The following is a 16,795-nucleotide window of genomic DNA, read 5'->3' as shown; positions in this document are numbered from 1 at the left end:
TAATTGTTTGAGATTAAAACACAAGAATATTATTTTTTTGCATTGGATTTTATATTCTTATTTTTGTTGGTTTTGTTTTTCATTTATTTTCATTATGCAGGCGCTACTAAAACAAGGTATTAAATTAGGGGCGATTATGTTAGATAATTTGTTTATGTTTCTTCTCCGATTCGGCTGCAGGTTATGTGAGAATAGTCTTAAGCATTTAAAAAACGACTAAACGCTAGGATACGGCATTAAAAATATTAAAAGTTTAGGTTATCAAATATGTATAAACATTTAATGTCGTTTTGAATTATATAGTATGTTGTATATTTTATTTGATAGTTTTTACATTTCAAGCAAGTGACAATCACGCCGTTCTCAATTCCCTACTCGCATGATTACAAATGATTTAAACTTTATCGCTTCCTAGTAAGTATTGTGGCAACTTAAGTGACTAATGGTAGAAAGATAACTACATACATACAATGAAAAATACATATTTACTCCCCCAAGGATATTCACGAACAGGCTATGAACAGCTCTCAAGATTGGCTCCCAACACGACCGTGCCCCCGCCCCAAGCCTTTCTGGATTGGATTTCCTAGTGGCTTTTCTTAGTGGTCGGCGCTGTCTTTATTAATTTCCACCGCAACTATTTATAGTATTTATATAATTTTTAGGCGTCTTGTTTTGTTTTCGAATAAAATCGCTCTAAAATAATTTGCCATAACAAGGAATTTTGATGTGGTTTGGTGTGCATTATTAATGTCGTTCCCTGCTGCCGCTGCGCTTGCTCTGGATGGTGGTTCTAAGCTTTTGTTGGTCCATTACTTGCTGGTTCCTTCTGCTGCTGCTGCTCCATTAGTGCTACTCCTCCTCGATACCGCTACTGCTACCGCTCTTTCCATTAAAAGTAACTAGATTCTAATGTAGAACAAGGGGTTTAACGTATCATTTATCGAAGCATTCTTCAAGAAATCCGAGTTGCTATTGGTTTGTTAATGTTTTCCTTTACATTTATGACTTTTCTTTGTTGGTTTTTGTTGATGTTACTGTTGCTGTTGCTCATATCGATATTATGCGTAAGTTTTCTTGATTAATTAGCTATTGAAGAGAGCTTTTGGGAAACTCCGTTCACAGTCTTTGATTTAAGGACATCATTTTCGTATGAAAAGACAGTTTCCTTGCCATTTTCGACGACCCTGTATGGAGAATAACAAACATGAGACATTTTTCTTATTATTGGTTGAAGGAATAGCCTACTTTTTGGTCATCAGTTTCTTGCCATTGACGAACACCGTTGAGGTGGAGGTGCGCTTGACGCCCGCACTGGGCCCTCCAGAGATGTGGGTGACGCCGCTGCTGCCATTGCTGCTGGTCATGGACGAGAACGAGGTGAAGCCGCTGGTGGGCATGAAGAAGTCCATCATCGAGTAGTTGAGCATGGGTGCTCCAAACGGATTGGCCAATTTGTGCTGGTGGTGATGGTGGTGGCGGGAGGCTCCTATGCCGCCACTGGTGCCGCCATGGCGTCGACTGCTGCTCGATCCACTCGTGCTGCCGTTCGAGTATCCATTGGCATCTGGAACTCCACACAGGTTAGTTGTTTTCAAAAGGGGGGGAACTCTCAATCAACTTACCCCTGAAGAAATCGGCAAAGGGCGAGTTCACGCCGAAGAACTCACGAAAGACCTCCTCGGGGGGTCGGAAGACGAACGGAAAGCCACCCATTATGTCGAAGTCGTCAAAGTCGTGGGTGTTGTAGTGGTGGCGGGTGTGCGAGCGGCTCTGACCACGGTCTCCCAGTCCATCCTTGCCGTACTCATCGTAGATACGACGTTTCTTCTCTGTGGATCGGAAAGGATAGTCTTTGATTAGTTGGGAAGTACTAGGTACTGTGTCTACTGTTAGTATAGAACAGCTGCCGGGATTAGCTTTCACTAAGAAGGGCGTTTAGTTGCAGACACAAATAATAGAACAAGAACGTCGTGCGCCTTAGGGGTCAGTCAGCAAGAACAAAGTAACCAAACAATGCAACGCGTCAGCTTTTGGCTTTACCGAAGACCTTGTGAAACGGTGTCCCCTCGAAGAGGTTACGGAAGGTGAAGGCTTGGTAGCGGTTGCCGGACCGTCGTCCGGACCCAGACCCAGACCCATATCCAGAGCCCGGGTAGTAGTCGTAATCGTAGTCCCGACCATAGCCGGTGGTTCCTCCGCTGCGGTAGCGGGAGTAGGAGCTGCTGTTGCTGCTGCTGCTTGCCGAGGACTTGTGGAGAGTGGCCCGGGAGTCGTAGATCCTGCGCTTACGGGCTAAGTACACAATATAAACATGACCCCCGAATGTTTCTCATTTTTCTGGGATGGGAGATAATGGATACTGGCAGGATGGCCACTAGAACTTACCGTCGGACAGGACTTCGTAGGCTTCGGATAGTTCGCGGAAGCGTTTGTTGGCCTCGTCCAGGTTGTCGGGGTTTTTGTCTGGATGCCATTTCAATGCTAGTTTGCGATATCTAAAGGAAAGGGTTTTCAAATAAATAAATAATATAATATAACCCATAATAGCCACTTACGCTTTCTTCACTTCACTGTCGGTGGCTGTGCGCGGCACATCCAAAACTTTGTAGTAGTCCACCATGGTCCAGATGTGGGGCAGCTAGTCTGTGATCTCTGATTGGGGGGCTTGTTGTTTCAGTTGGTTGCTGGGCCAGCACAAATTGCAATCCAATGCGATGGTGCTCCTTGGGGCGTCTGCAGGAACACAAATAAACAGAGGGCTTGGTTAGCAAAGGGCTGTGGTGATCAGTTACCGAGCAGTCGGCAGAACTCAATATCTGGTCTGGTTTTTTTGATATTTTTTTGCAGAGAAGCCAAAGGCGAAATAGAAAATATAAACAAACCCAAGCACACACTCGTAGATCGTTGGGAAGCGGGGCGAAGGCGAGGGCAAAGTCAAAGGCAGCTTGGGTTGCTCGCCCGCCCGACACTTTTCGAGTTCAATGTCGTTCGAAAACCTCATTATGCCATCGCCCACACACGCAACCTGGCGAAAGACAGAGACGGGGCCAGCTAGCAGATGGAGAAGGGGGGAGGGCGCAAGTTTTGGGGCAAAGTTACTCAAGCGTTTGCTGAAGCTGAAGCTGAAGCGCCACCCCCTCCACACCAACCCACCGTGCAAAATAGTCGCTAATTTTATTTAATTTGTATTGTTGCCAGGCAGCCCCTTGACACAATTTGGCTTGATTTCATGCGCGAGTTGTTGTTGTTGCCACATGTGGCAGAGGAAAGTGCCTGCGCTTTGTCCAAATTAGCCCTCCGGCAAGTGACACGACAATTTACATACAAATACCGGCATCGGCATCGGCACTGGCACTGGCACTGGCACTTGCGGCCAATCTCAAAGTGAGTTCCAAACTTCAAAACTTGTTGTTCGACTGACCAACTTTGGCTGGAAGTGGTATCATGTGGGTTGTGTTTTGAGGTTCTTTGGGGCACAGTTGAGCCCCCAAATGAGCCAAATCACTTAGCCACATACAGAGCCTCATGTCTTACACATTTTTTCGCATTTTTGTGATCTAATTTATGGCCTTCGATGCGGTGCGTGTGCGTGGACGTCAAATAAATCCGTCTATTAGCACCAGACACGCGTGGAAAAGATGAAACTAATAATAATAGTATCTTTTAATAATAACTTGATTAAAAATATATATCTTTTCGATGCAACTTCTTCAAAATAATAGCTGCAAGCCAGGTTCCACCGAGATTTGAACTCGGATCGCTGGATTCAGAGTCCAGAGTGCTAACCATTACACCATGGAACCACCGTGTTGGCCATCAGACAATTTCCCTTTTCAGGCCGGGAGTGGCCCAGTGCGCATGCTGCAATCAGGAGCGACAGGGATGGCTGTAGAGTGGCCTTGCAACAGGTGCTACAAACCGTTGGCGCGAATTCTAATGTATCTTATAGTCCCACTGAAGATTATAGATACAATTGAAAACGAATTTCGGGGAGAAAATAAATAAATAACATAAATTTTAATGAATCTCCCCTTTATACCAACATGTTGCTGTTTATATACGACTATATAGAATCTTATAGATAGATAGATACGTATATTAAGCTGAGATATAGCCGGCCGCTGGTGTGAGTCGTTTATTCGCTCTGCCTGGCTATATACCTGTTGACATATTCGGCAAATTCTAGGTCGTAGGTGTAGGAACTTGTAGCATTGTCTAAAAGCAGCAAATGACGACGCTGCTGCTGACGTCTCTGCTGGCCAGCCAGTCAGCCAGCCAGCCAGCCATCCGCATGACACACACACGTCAGCGGCGACAACAGCCAAAGGGGGTGGCCAGGTGGCAGGTAACTAACCAGGATGCCGGGGAGCAGGGGCAGTGGGAGACCAGTGACTTGAATTTCACTGCCAACCGAGCTAGCTATAGTGGCTATAGTTATCTTCGAGACCATAATCTCGAGGCAGTCACTCAGCACCAGCACCTAGCCATAATTCTGTGGGCGTCTGCGGCATTTAAGGCATTTGCCGCCGGTTCTCAAAATCGAAATCAAACAGAAACTAGCTATTAAATGCTTACATAGATGCTCTTCAAGACCCAAATGTCAGAAACTCAGTATAATTTTTAACAAAATTAGGGAAGAGACTCCCATAAACTGGTTTGTAAAGATCAGAGTCATTTCATCAGGAATGGATATGAATCACCCACCAGTGATTTGGAAAGAATTCCATTACAGATTCTTTGGAGAATGGCCTCATTTCAGTGAAGGGGACTGCTGATAAGGATGTAACTGATTCATGAAGTATCTGAAGGCTTTCTATTGTAAATATTTTTCCAGTGCATGCCACCCATTTTCCAGTATTTATTTATTTATTTATTTACGCGAATCGAATTCAAGCAGCTTTAATCACAAACTCGAGGGACTCTAAACAACAAGTGTGCTCAGCAATAATATCGAACTACAACCTACACACGGGGGGAGCTCCAAACCTGAAGTTACACCAGAAACTATGTATGCGGTTAGACTGCGGCCAGCAGAGTGCGATGTTGGTGGTGGGGTTTTTTATGCAAATTACATCACCGTTGATATCGACGCTGCATGAAGAGATTCACACTCTTCAATAGCTTGTCGCTTCAATTAAGCCCGAATTGTGACACGGCGGCGATAAAACAAACAACAAGCTGGAGAACACTGCTCCTCCTAGTGGCACCTGCTGCTCCTCCTCACCTGTTGGCTGGAGAGGAAGCAGAGCAGCAGCGGCAACAGTTGGTTGCGTGTTGGTAGCCTCCAAGTTTCGGAGTTGGCTTTTGCCATAACCTACTTCTGACTGCAATCGAACCTCACAGATACACAGATACGTGCGATAAGAAAACGTTGCGCATTTATATTGGAGATTGATGAAAAGTCACGCAATCCGAACCGTAAAAGAGAGCACCCCGCAGTGTATCCCGCAGATGCACTCGCACTTTTGGATTTACTTTGTCGTCTTCCTAGCCAGCGATCGCCAATCTCGTCTTAAACTTGGTGTCGAGCTTGTCTTCGAAGTCGCCACTGAGCGTCGTACTGAACATTATAGAAGCAATAAATCCGGAAAAGCGCACCAAGAACGAAATATAAATAAAAATTGAAAACTTTTTCAACCGCGCTCACGTACGCGGCGGCGAAGCGTTCGGAATCGAATGAACGCCAAACCGAGATACTCCCACTGCACCATGGGTGAAAGATACAAATGGTTGGGGGTCTAAAAATAGCTCTCTAGTTAATTTATTAAATAAAACTTTATGCTTTCTTATATTATGATTTTTTTAGGTCTACAACAATTAAAGATAATCTAATTAATTAACTACAATTAGTACAGGTCTTGGGAGCACTTTAAACTCGTTGTAACCCACTGTTCCAGATCGCGAGAGAGAGAGAGAGCTAGAGAGAGAGAGTGGTAGCTGCCCAGCTGACGGCATTGCCATTCGCCTCTGTCTGAGAGAGAGAGTGCCCCAGCAGAGAGCGGCTCACTCTCTCCCCCTTTGTTATTTTCGCGGGTACTCCACCGGAAGTTGTTACGCTGATTCTGGCTGTGTTATCGTCGCTATCATTTATCTTTCGGGAGGGTCGGCTCTTATCGCCGCCCTATCACTCTATAACCGAAACGATGACGGCCGATTCGGTTAAGTCCCCTTTTCCCCGTCCAGTGATTCATCAACTAGTTTCTCCTCCATCAGCATCGACTCATCCTCCCGATGATCGGAGTAGATCGGAGAATCATTTAAATAAAGATGGCTTTAATGGCCAAAATTTATAACATTATAAAGGCGGCGGAGCGCAGCCGAATGTGTAAAGTCAACAAATTTAAATATTTAATTTTAGAACGAACGCACGAGTCGTTGACGCCGCCGGACAGTGGTTGGAAGACCAGACTCTGGTAGTAGCAGCATTGGCCGTATCTCTTGCCCCACTGTGCCTCTGCCACAGCAGGTGGGTCTGGCCTTTGGGGGGGAGGTGGAATGATGGGCGAATATGTTCGAAATGTTTATAAATTGTACTTTTTTTTTCAAATATAGAAGCACCAACACTTTGAGGGAGCTTCGAATGTGTGGGAATTTATTTTTAGTTGGGCGGGAAGAGTGAATTGGTCATAAGTATATTGCGGAAGAAAAATATTAATACCAAAGGCAAGAAGGCGGTAAAAACAGGAAAAATATTGAAGGAAAATTGCAGGAAAATTGGAAGAAATTGCAAGAAATTGGAACACCACTAAGTGGTCAGTAATTATTGGGGGAAAATAACACAGATTGGGCGGGCAGGGAAAGGCTGAAGAAAGGAGGAGGGGGAGGCCCCAAAGAAATGAAAACAAAAGGTGGAAACTCGCCAAATTGCACAATCAGAGAGAGGGAAAACCATCAACAATGCAATGCCATGTGAAGCAACCGAGACAGAGCTGAGAAAAGCCACACAAGACCTAGAAATAGACACGTGGGCGTGGGAATCGATCTATTTATACATACTACCATAGCTATACTACACTATGCCTTACAAGCCCCCACACCCACCCACACCCCCACCCAGTTGTAAGTTGTACGACCCCAAACCGCATTTGCTGATTCATCCGCAGCTGGCGGTTCCCCGCTGGCTGAGTTTTTCCATAGACTCCCTCGGAACTGTTGTAATATCATCAGGCCGATCGGATATGTCCGATCCATAGGGGGCTTGCCCTCCGTGTCTAGCCAAGGGGGGGTTTCCAGATCGGCCCGGAGCATCGAATCGAAATCATTTCAATGTAAATGTCGAAATTATCTGTGTAATTTCTGTTTGGTTCCATGGGTGGGGTCTGCGGTTTCAGTTCATCTACGAGGCCTTTTGAATTTATGGAGGGTCTGTTGAAAGAGGGTCGTAGTCGTAGATTTTCCGGTCACTCTGGCCCTATTATTGAGTCCCAAAAGCTATCGATGTGCGGGTGTAACAAACGCTCGTGTCCGAGTCATGCAGTCATAAAACACCTTAAACTAAATATGGCAAGTCGGGTTTAATACAACCCGTCGATGGCGCTCAGTCACATAAAGACTACCCACCACCGATCGACAAAATAAACCTGCCAGCCAGCCAGTCAGACAGCCAGCCAGCCGGTGATGATCTCAATGTACAACGCTCTTGATTTGTGGAATCATCGTAGCCATTATAAGAAAAAAAAGATAGAGATTCAAATTCTTGCCTCAAGAGCTCCTTATGTGAGGCATAAATTCAAGTCGTACCTGATAGCCATCTCCACTTTTCATCCTTTGGCTACCGAGCTGCAGTTACACCGAAAGAAATTGTACTTCAAGTCTATGACTCTATTGCCTCTAATTACCTTTATTTCTTGGCTCATTAAAGCAATAACCATTAAGCTTAAAGATTAAACAATAAATTAGTTGCAAGATAAGTTCAATTCCAGGTACTTTTTGTTGAATGTATCTAGCTTTTAGATTACTTCTCTTGGATACTGGAAGCTACTGGATACTGGATGCCTTTAGTGGAAAAAAAAGTCAAGCCCGGGTGGATGCCTTTGTGTTTTGTGTGCAACTGCCACCGCATGTTGCATTGACAATGAAGTTATTAAACTGCAAACGCTGCACGTTGCATGCTGCTGCCGACCGCAATGACCGCATCTAGCCACCTGAGGCTATTTTTCTTTTGGCCAACGATCCAGGCGGAAACATGTTGTTAGCCATCCCGGCAGCTCTCGGGAAAATAAAAAACTTACTCAGCCAGCCGACATAAACGTCTCGTCCGTCAGCCAGCCAACTCCATAAATCCGCCAGATACTAAGCACAATTTTATTAGCGAAAGTAGGGAAAAGCCACTGAGACCTCTAATCTGGTCTCGGAGGACCATCAACGCAGTTTCTTAGAGTTAAAGGGCAAAGTGATTGATCGCTGGTCTAGGTTTCAGCGAAAATCAAGCAATTTGTAGCAAGTAGCAAGTAGGCGTTGACTTGTGGACTAACCACAAAACTAAATTAAAGATTAGAGAGGAAAGTACAGCAGAGTTATCCAAGAAATAGAATCCAACTAAGTAATATTTCTAGTCTTCAATTAGCTCTTCAAAGAGAACTCTGAAATAAATCTTAAGACACTTAACATAGTCCCCCTTTTGGGGTCAAAAATCATCGTCGAGGCAGACGCAGCGTCGTCACCATCACCACCAGCTGCCGTCTCTGGTTGGAGTCTCATGGCATGGAGTCAGCTTAAACTGTGTCTCCGGGTCTTGGGGAGCAAGGCCCTGGGCCAGCGATCTCTGACGCTCACGCTTTGGACTCCAAATGACAAAAAAGAGCAGTAAAGCGGACTACTTTTTATAGTTACTGGCACTGGCCCGCTTTGTGTGGGTTTATTTGCTTTTGTAATTATTATAAATAGTTTGGGAATTAAACTTTGATGAAGCGAAATGAAAGCTGGGAGATGGCGCCTGGCCGCGGAGTGACTGGCCGATGGACGGCAGAAAACGAGCCCAATTTCCAAAGCAATTTAATTTAATTGAGTGCAATAATCGTAAAAAGTAACGAGAGCGCCAAGACAGTAAATTTGTAATTGAGAGGTAATTGCTCTTCACACAGAAAGGTAATTTTATGTAATCCACAATGTTGAAAGGCGTCTTGGAAGCAATTTAAATGACAGTTCGATCGATTGGTGGGGTGATTGGTGCCTTGACTTTTCTCCACCAGGCCCGGGAAACATGACTCAGGCATCATAAGTCGCCACTTTTGAGTTGGCAAATTCAATAAACGAGGAAGATGTACCGCCGTTTCCAAGAAGACAATGCAAAATCTTATAAGATATTGTTGTACCTCCTTGTCTGCTGTTTCAAAGCCCGTTTCAGACAAAAGATTAATTAATGGAAATAGATACAGATACAACGAGCAGAGTCTCAATCTCAGTCCAGCTGCTGCGCCTCACTGGAGACCTTCGCTCTTCATCTTTACTCGGAAACTGAATCGAACTCAGTTTGTATTCCAATTCAAGCATCTATTCGATGCGTAACACGCCCCGGCACTTAATTATCGCCCTGGCATCCGACTAATCCAAGTACAGAGTGTCGTGCTAAGGCTCCATTTACTGGACTAGCCCGATCGGAAAGCGAGGCTGCTAATGAGCCAAGACCATCATAATCATCGGGTTGCAATGCCAAAGTCAGTCAAGTCAGAATTTCAAGGGAAGAGTGTCTATCTTGTGAACTACTCAAGCTCAGAGTCTTCAAATGACATCATTTTCGTGTTGGCTAATTTTTGCGGTGGAGCTCGACTTTGTGCATGAAACTAAACCAAAATGTATCCACTGATAAATCTTTTCAATTAATCTCTGGTCTTGACCTAACGAGCTTCACCGCCGCCAACACGTGTAGAGCCCCAGGGCCTAGGCTTTCCCACAAATCCCCCCAGAGAGAAAGCATTTATGAAGATGGACACGGGATATGATTGTGGGGATATGTGTCTGCAATCTCTCCAAAACTCTTGAGCGGACAACAAGTGCTGCTCATTAGGGGAACCGCAAACAAGGCGAACCGGTTAATTTAAATGGCCAGAGCCTCATCTGAGAGAAGATGAGGCCGAAACTGAAGCTAGGCAGACACAGTGATTGATTCACCAGCCCAAGTTGATTTTCCTCACATCATCGTGGAAAAGTGCACTCAGAGAAGTGAGATCCACTCCTTATAGATGATAGTACTTGGACTTGAAAGATATATTTCTCTCTGTGTTCATTAGACACCCCTGATGATGCTGACAAGCCACTATTTTTATGTGCGCTTCAAGTGCATCCGGACATTCAATCATTTATCTTCATGGGCCTATCTTAAGCTCGGAATGAGCTTGAAAAACTCAAGAAAATCCATCTCAATGGCTGGATACCAGATACCTGTTTTGGTAAATAACGAACAATCATTAGGCGCAAAATGCGCTCTCTATGAAGTGGAGCTTACTGAGTTATCGACGGTAACACATCGAATTAGGCCCAAAAAGGTAAGGCACTGCTCTGCCTCGATTAGTAAAGAGGCTAGAGATTCCTCGCAATTAAGTTTCACTCTAAGCCACACGAAAAGAAACTTCCCATAGGTGAGCTAGGGTTTTAAAGCCAAATCCTTGGGCCATCGATTATTGCTCCATTTTCGGTCTTCCAATCAATTTCATAGCCCATAGGCTCAGTTGGTTAATTACCCAGGGCCTGCAATCTCTACAACGGCCATTGGCGCTATCCATTTCACCGGAGCACGGTGGTGCATGCCCAGCTGCCCAGTGTATGACTCCTCAAGCGTGTGACCGGAGGTGAAATTTTCATTTTTCTGATTTTTGGCATTAGACCCGCGAACCACCGCCACAAGAGCCGAGCTGGCTGGCTGTCTGTCTGTCTGCTTGGCGATAAATGTGCGCAGATACGTTTTTCTCCAAAGCCGCACATCGTCGTCGTCTGGCCGCTTTAAATGGACAACTGGGAGTGGGTCACAGCTGCAACTGCAACTGCGCCGGCTCGGTGGTGCAGCCTGCGGCTCCCCGAGACAAACGGAGCGATTATAGGGATGCAGGCCAGACAGACTTGGGAATCAGACTTCTCACAGACCGGTTCTTTTCCTTTTTTTTTTTCGTTGAGAAGCGTAAATATTTCAATTTATTTATTGGACATGCGTCTGCAGCATCGTCGTATCACTTTCCGAACGCTTTCTTTATATTCCGATCGGGGGGATCCACGACATTATAGTGTCTACATGAGTCGTGTCTTGGCCAGAAGCCCCAATATCTTGGCCTCGGCATTGGCCTGAGATTGGGGAGCCAGCACACGCAAAGCACGGCCAAAATGTGTGTCAATGGCCTGTGGGGGCCCTTCTTTCGGGACTGGGACTGGGACTGAGACTGGGGTTTTCGGCCTGGGCGTGACGGCTTGCGGATTTTCACAAACATGAAAATGAAGAGTGAAAACGGTTTTGGTTTCAGTATTTAATTTTTTTTTCCTCCTTTTTTTATTTTGCAGCAAACAAAGCGAAAGAGGTGTGTTCGTCGGACTGCAGGCCATGCATGACCCGCGCGTATTAGTGTCCCATCCTCTGTTGTCTGATTGTCATGCTAAATGGGCGAGTGAAACTACAAACTACAAACTACGATTGTGATTTTGGACGGTGGGTATCGTTAGCCAACTCCCCGAGAGTGCCATTGCCTTTGTGTTTCAACTGACAGGCCTGCACCTCACGGCAGACACTGGCATAGTCGGGGACTCCAGGTCAAGTCGGCGACAAAGAAATTTGGAGTGCGTGAGTCTTTCTTAATGGATAGACAGTTGGATAGCGGCATGCTAATTGCCCTTTATGGTGTCCATAGACGACAAAGCACTTTTCGAGTTCTATAAACCCAAGACGTCGTACTTTATTGCTAGATTGAGGATTCAATTAGGCACATGCCTCCCTGTTGCACATCTGAACGTTTGGAGCCCCATCTTGACTATCTTGGCTACCTGCTTACCTGCCTAACCCGGCCGTCTGTCTGCTCCAAGTCGAAAACAAAACAAACAGAGCTTAGACAGCTCCCAACAATGCGGTCGTTGGACGCAGGCGCGCAGCGAGGGGCTCTTAATATGCAGTCAGCGTATCAGCCAGCACAGCCGGGAGATCTGGAGAGAAATACTCATATATATACTTGGATATAGCGAAGCAGCAGCTGTCGTTCTCGTCTTTGTTGCTCTTTCTGTCGCTCAACTGATCAACTGGTTTAACAATAAAAACAAAGCTCTGGCAGCGTTGGCGTTCCTTCAACGTTTACCAGAAACGAAAAAGTTGCCGTCTTTCTTGTTATTTCTACCAAGCTCTGGCATCGATTGTCGGGGCTTGGCTTTCTTTAACAGAAGAGGAGAAAAAAAAAAAAACAAACATTTTGAAACTATAAAAAATGGTAATTTGTTCGCTTTGCCTTTTTTATACGCTTCTTTCTCAATCGTACGTCTCACACGCGCTTCTAATGTCTGGATACAATATGTATAAGCTCAGAGCTCAGGCAGGCAGGCGGTCGGGCTTACTCCGGATGGTGATGGCATATAAAAGCAACACGAGTTTTTCAATTGACTTGGAAAGTGGCAAGCAACAAACAGCATGGGGCAAATGGGGCGGACACCAGCGAAAAGTAGGCGTGTTGAGCAACAACAATAGCCCACTGTTTTTAGCTCTCGGCTTTGCCACACTTTTGATGAATTAGCCGTTTTTCCAACTAGTGTCTCGGTCTCGGAAAATTGAGTTGCAGCTGCACATGATGGGGATCAGACGCCAGATGACCGGGGAAGTTCATTGAGCCGGATTATGTTCAGCCTGAGACTCATTAAAACACCACTTGAGCCATGATTGGTGTTGTACTGCCTGCCTCTAAGTGGGGTCAATAAAAGTAGTTGTCGGATTTTCGGTTAACAGGCGAAATAATTTATTTAAACACGACAAAAAAAAAAGTTACTTCCCATACCGGGAATCGAACCCGGGCCTTCTGGGTGAAAGCCAGATATCCTAGCCACTAGACCATATGGGATATGTTCTACCCCACTCCAGTTATATAATATTAGCCGCGGCGCTAAGTGCAACACCTGAAGAAGAAATGCTTTCTAAAATACACTTGTTTTTCCATAACAAAAAGCAAAAGTATTCAGTCGTAAGAATGTTTGTCTCAAAGACCAACTATAAGGATACAGTTTAGCCACCTGGGCCTTCAAGTCCCATATTGTCTAGTGGTTAGGATATCCGGCTCTCACCCGGAAGGCCCGGGTTCGATTCCCGGTATGGGAAACTTTTTTGCTCGAATTTCTTTTACTTTATTTTATTTTCTTTTTCTTATCTTAATTGCTTAATTGTCAGATATAATTCGGGTTTGGGTATATAATATGTGAAATATAATTTATAAGCAAGAGAATTGTATTCACGAAGCAGAACCAAGTCAATTGCTAACAAAACGCCGCTTTGCTACTGGGTTGCCAACATCCCATATGGTCTAGTGGCTAGGATATCTGGCTTTCACCCAGAAGGCCCGGGTTCGATTCCCGGTATGGGAAGTATCTTTTTTTTATTTTATTTTATTTATTTAATTTTAATAATTACTTTTTTTTTTATTAAAAGTATAGACTGTAAATGAGTGCAATATATTGAGAAATACCTGAGCGTAAATAATTGGAAATTGATTCCACACCACCGTACAAGCAACCACATTGCAATAATATATTTTTCTATAACCCGCATATACACGTGTATATTCATTTGTTTTTGTTTGCTTTTTCAAGACTTCACACAGTTGCCTAGCGCCACTCCAATTGATGCCAATCGGACACGCTACGAAACATTTTTAGTCCATTTTTTTTTGGGGAAAATGCCGTTTTAGTTTGTTGTTGGCCCAGGTTGTCAATTGTTGATGTTGCCGCTTATAAAAAAAATACAAAAACTACATACAAGTAGTAGGGAAAAACGGTTTCGTTAACAAAAAGGCAAAGCTTTAAGAGCCTGAGCACTTAACTTTTGTTAACCCGAAAATTAGGCATGCCCAGCATTGCAACATACTGACAACAACAGCAACAACGACAACGACAATGGCCTGCCGCAAAACGTGTGGCAAGCGAATGGCTACAACAAAAGCAACACAATCAGATATAATGCCTTGACAGAGTTTGTTATTGTTTTTGTTTTTGTTATTTAGTAGGTAGATACGGAAAATTGCTTTTTCATTGTTGCAGAAATAGAAACCAACGTTCGGAGCATTTGATTGCCGATGCTTGGCAGTAGGAAAATCAATTTTTAATTGCAACCAAATTTGAGGGGGAGGTGGAGGTGGAGGGGGAGACAGGCAAATAGCGAGCTGGCAGCCAAAAATGGCAAATTAACGTTAGCATACAACAATCGCAATACAATAACAAGACAAACAATCGACATTTTGAGTCAGAAACGGGTTTAACGGTATCAAGAGCCCCACCAGCAGCTGCATTATCGTACGAGGAAGTGGCGCTGTAACATGTCCGAGGGGGAGGAGGAGGAGGAGACGCCAGCCAATAAGTCAAAATCTCAGATCTCAGATGAGCAGAGCAATGAACGGTCGGACACCCATGCCCATTAGTATACAGACCGCGAAGGGGCACTTTCGATTATTGAACTTGTCAAGCAAAGCGCCTCTGTGTGGGTGGGGTGTGATGGGGTGGTGTGTGCTAATTTTAATGAGACTGCCTGTGCAACAAGCGAAGTCGAAACAACAGTTGCCATGTGGCCATTTCGATTGTTTAGCGTTTTTAACTTACCTTGTCTTGTTGTGTTGTCTGTGTTTTTTTTTATCTTTTTACACCTTCTCCTTCCTGGGGTGCGAACCGAAAAAAAAAACACGAAAAATTTATTTCATTAGAAATCTCCAGCAAATGCGAATCCAACACGATATAGTAAAGCTACAAATAAATAAAAATAAACAAGATAAGCGACACTATTGTCCCGAGAGGGTGGCGCGGCTTGAGGAAGTGAACGAAAGAGAGAGCGCGAGAGAGGGCGGGCGGGCGGCCTCCCCCGCTGTTTGTTGACGGAAACTCCTGTGGCAGCCAGAATAACAACAACAACACTGGAATAGTGTTGACGACAATTACAGCGCTTTATTGATTTTTACAAAACAAGCCTCTGCACTTGATATTTGCATTTAAATACATCTCTTCAGCATATTTTGCAATTATTTCATCCACTATTTTTTGCACAGAACCGCCAGAGCACAAAAGAATTTCGCACACACCAGCAAAAGCTCACGCCAACACACACGCGTAGCGACTTCAATGTCAACTTCACTTCTTTTCGGTTTTTTGGTTTTCGCTTTTTTTTTTTATTCCTATGCTGCTTATGGCATTCTCAATTTTCGCGCGTTTTAAAAAATGGCAATTAAATTACCCTCGAAAATCCGTTAAGCACTCGATTTCAGGTCGTACTATTCAAATGATGGTCCGTTGCAGTTCACTCCAAGCGCCAGGCGCGCTACTTTGCGTAAAAAATATCTTAAGACTAACAGAGCGAGCAACAAACCGCGAACCATGCGCAAAAGGGGAAAAGATAAACGAATAAACAAGAAGCCCCGACAAGACGATAAACATAGGGTTGTTGATAACAAAAAATATCAGTATATCGATATATACATATCGATATTATGATTCCGTTTTTTTTTCAAAAAGCTTTTATCGATGGTTTGCACAGACTGAGATAACTTTAAATAGGCAACAGGTGTAATTTTTTGAGAATTTTCGCCTACTAGATTTGCCTATTAATGAAATGGCAGTTCATTCTATCTAATTTTCAAATTCCATTCTGAATTACATCGCAGAATGTATCTTACCTTAAGTTCCTGCTTTTCCCTGTTTCAAACCTTGTCATTTATTTACTTTACATGATTATTCCATAATTTATTATTCATTATTAATAAATAAGTGTTATATATTCTGATAAATTTAAGTTTCTTGTTAGTTTTAACAATAAGTTTTTGCTATTTCAGATGTAAGCTAAAATATATTTACATTGCATGGTTCATGTCATTGCTAAGTTCATGTCACAAACGATTCGAACCAATTGACATGGTGTGTGCACGTATCTGTCCCGAATTTCAGTTCAAAAGATTTAAGGTCGTTTCCAGAACTCTATATTTGGCCCATATTCATCTATACTGGCTGTTTGATGCAAGTCAGACCACTTTGAAGCTTAACTTGAATTTTTCTGCTCTCCAGCCTCCAATAAGCTGAATACCAAGTCAACCTTGGCTGACTTGCAGTAACTCAGTTAATTATAGTTAGGCTAGACACACTCGAAGCAAGTTTATAAAGCTGCAGTTGCATAATCCATTTGCTGCTGACGATTAAAAAATAAGTATAAACAAAAATATTATTTAATCGTCAGCAGCAGAATAATTGTGCAATAATATATATAATCATCCGAATAATTTTTGAACTATATCACTTGATATTTTTTTGGAAAAATATTTTTCAATTCTTGCGTTATCAGGTGAAGTGGCTGCTTCAACGGTTCGGTGACTTATGAAGCCGGGTTGTGATGGGTCCCAGCTTAAGTCTTCAATTTTCAACTAAGGGCTACATCCGGTGTGAGCTTCGGGAAGCTTTGTGGAAACCGCAGATTCTGGAAGAGATAACAATTGATGTTTACAGCGTATGATATTTATTAAATTTAGAGTCTTTTAAAGACGTTTTTTAGTCTAGGCCATATGGTACAAGGCATATAGCTCCTTTCACAGGATGCTTTGGTCGCGACACTCTGACGACAGAGAGGAATTCCACCGATCCTTGCGGCACC

At 43.8% G+C, this 16,795-nt stretch overlaps 1 protein-coding gene and 4 non-coding genes across 8 annotated transcripts; 2 read left to right on the top strand and 3 right to left on the bottom strand.

Moving 5' to 3' along the window:
* Positions 1-252: 252 nt before the first annotated feature.
* mrj (DnaJ heat shock protein family (Hsp40) member B6 mrj) lies at positions 253-15,540 on the bottom strand. 4 transcript variants are annotated; one of them, XM_017238349.3, is made up of 7 exons: positions 15,392-15,540; positions 14,767-14,820; positions 2,559-2,736; positions 2,389-2,498; positions 1,626-1,832; positions 1,249-1,567; positions 253-1,187 (listed from the first exon to the last, which is right to left on the bottom strand). In XM_017238349.3, the coding sequence occupies exons 3-7, from the start codon at positions 2,621-2,623 to the stop codon at positions 1,082-1,084; spliced, it is 807 nt and encodes a 268-aa protein (XP_017093838.2). In that variant the 5' UTR covers positions 2,624-2,736; positions 14,767-14,820; positions 15,392-15,540; the 3' UTR covers positions 253-1,081. The 4 variants fall into 4 exon arrangements, with proteins under 4 accessions (XP_017093838.2, XP_043066600.1, XP_043066602.1 ...); XM_043210665.2 differs by lacking the exons at positions 14,767-14,820; positions 15,392-15,540 and adding an exon at positions 5,479-5,648; XM_043210667.2 differs by lacking the exons at positions 14,767-14,820; positions 15,392-15,540 and adding an exon at positions 2,886-2,995.
* Positions 3,735-3,806, bottom strand: TRNAQ-CUG (transfer RNA glutamine (anticodon CUG)). The gene has a single exon. It is a non-coding gene; the product is annotated as a tRNA-Gln (tRNA).
* On the bottom strand, positions 12,951-13,022 carry TRNAE-UUC (transfer RNA glutamic acid (anticodon UUC)). Its single transcript has one exon. It is a non-coding gene; the product is annotated as a tRNA-Glu (tRNA).
* Positions 13,205-13,276, top strand: TRNAE-CUC (transfer RNA glutamic acid (anticodon CUC)). Its single transcript has one exon. It is a non-coding gene; the product is annotated as a tRNA-Glu (tRNA).
* TRNAE-UUC (transfer RNA glutamic acid (anticodon UUC)) lies at positions 13,468-13,539 on the top strand. The gene has a single exon. It is a non-coding gene; the product is annotated as a tRNA-Glu (tRNA).
* Positions 15,541-16,795: the final 1,255 nt, after the last annotated feature.

The sequence above is a fragment of the Drosophila bipectinata genome, chromosome 2R (assembly GCF_030179905.1).
Source record: "Drosophila bipectinata strain 14024-0381.07 chromosome 2R, DbipHiC1v2, whole genome shotgun sequence".
Taxonomy (NCBI): Eukaryota; Metazoa; Arthropoda; class Insecta; order Diptera; family Drosophilidae; genus Drosophila; species Drosophila bipectinata.
The sequence above is the reverse complement of the archived record's forward strand: the minus strand, read 5'-3'. Positions and strand labels throughout refer to the sequence as shown.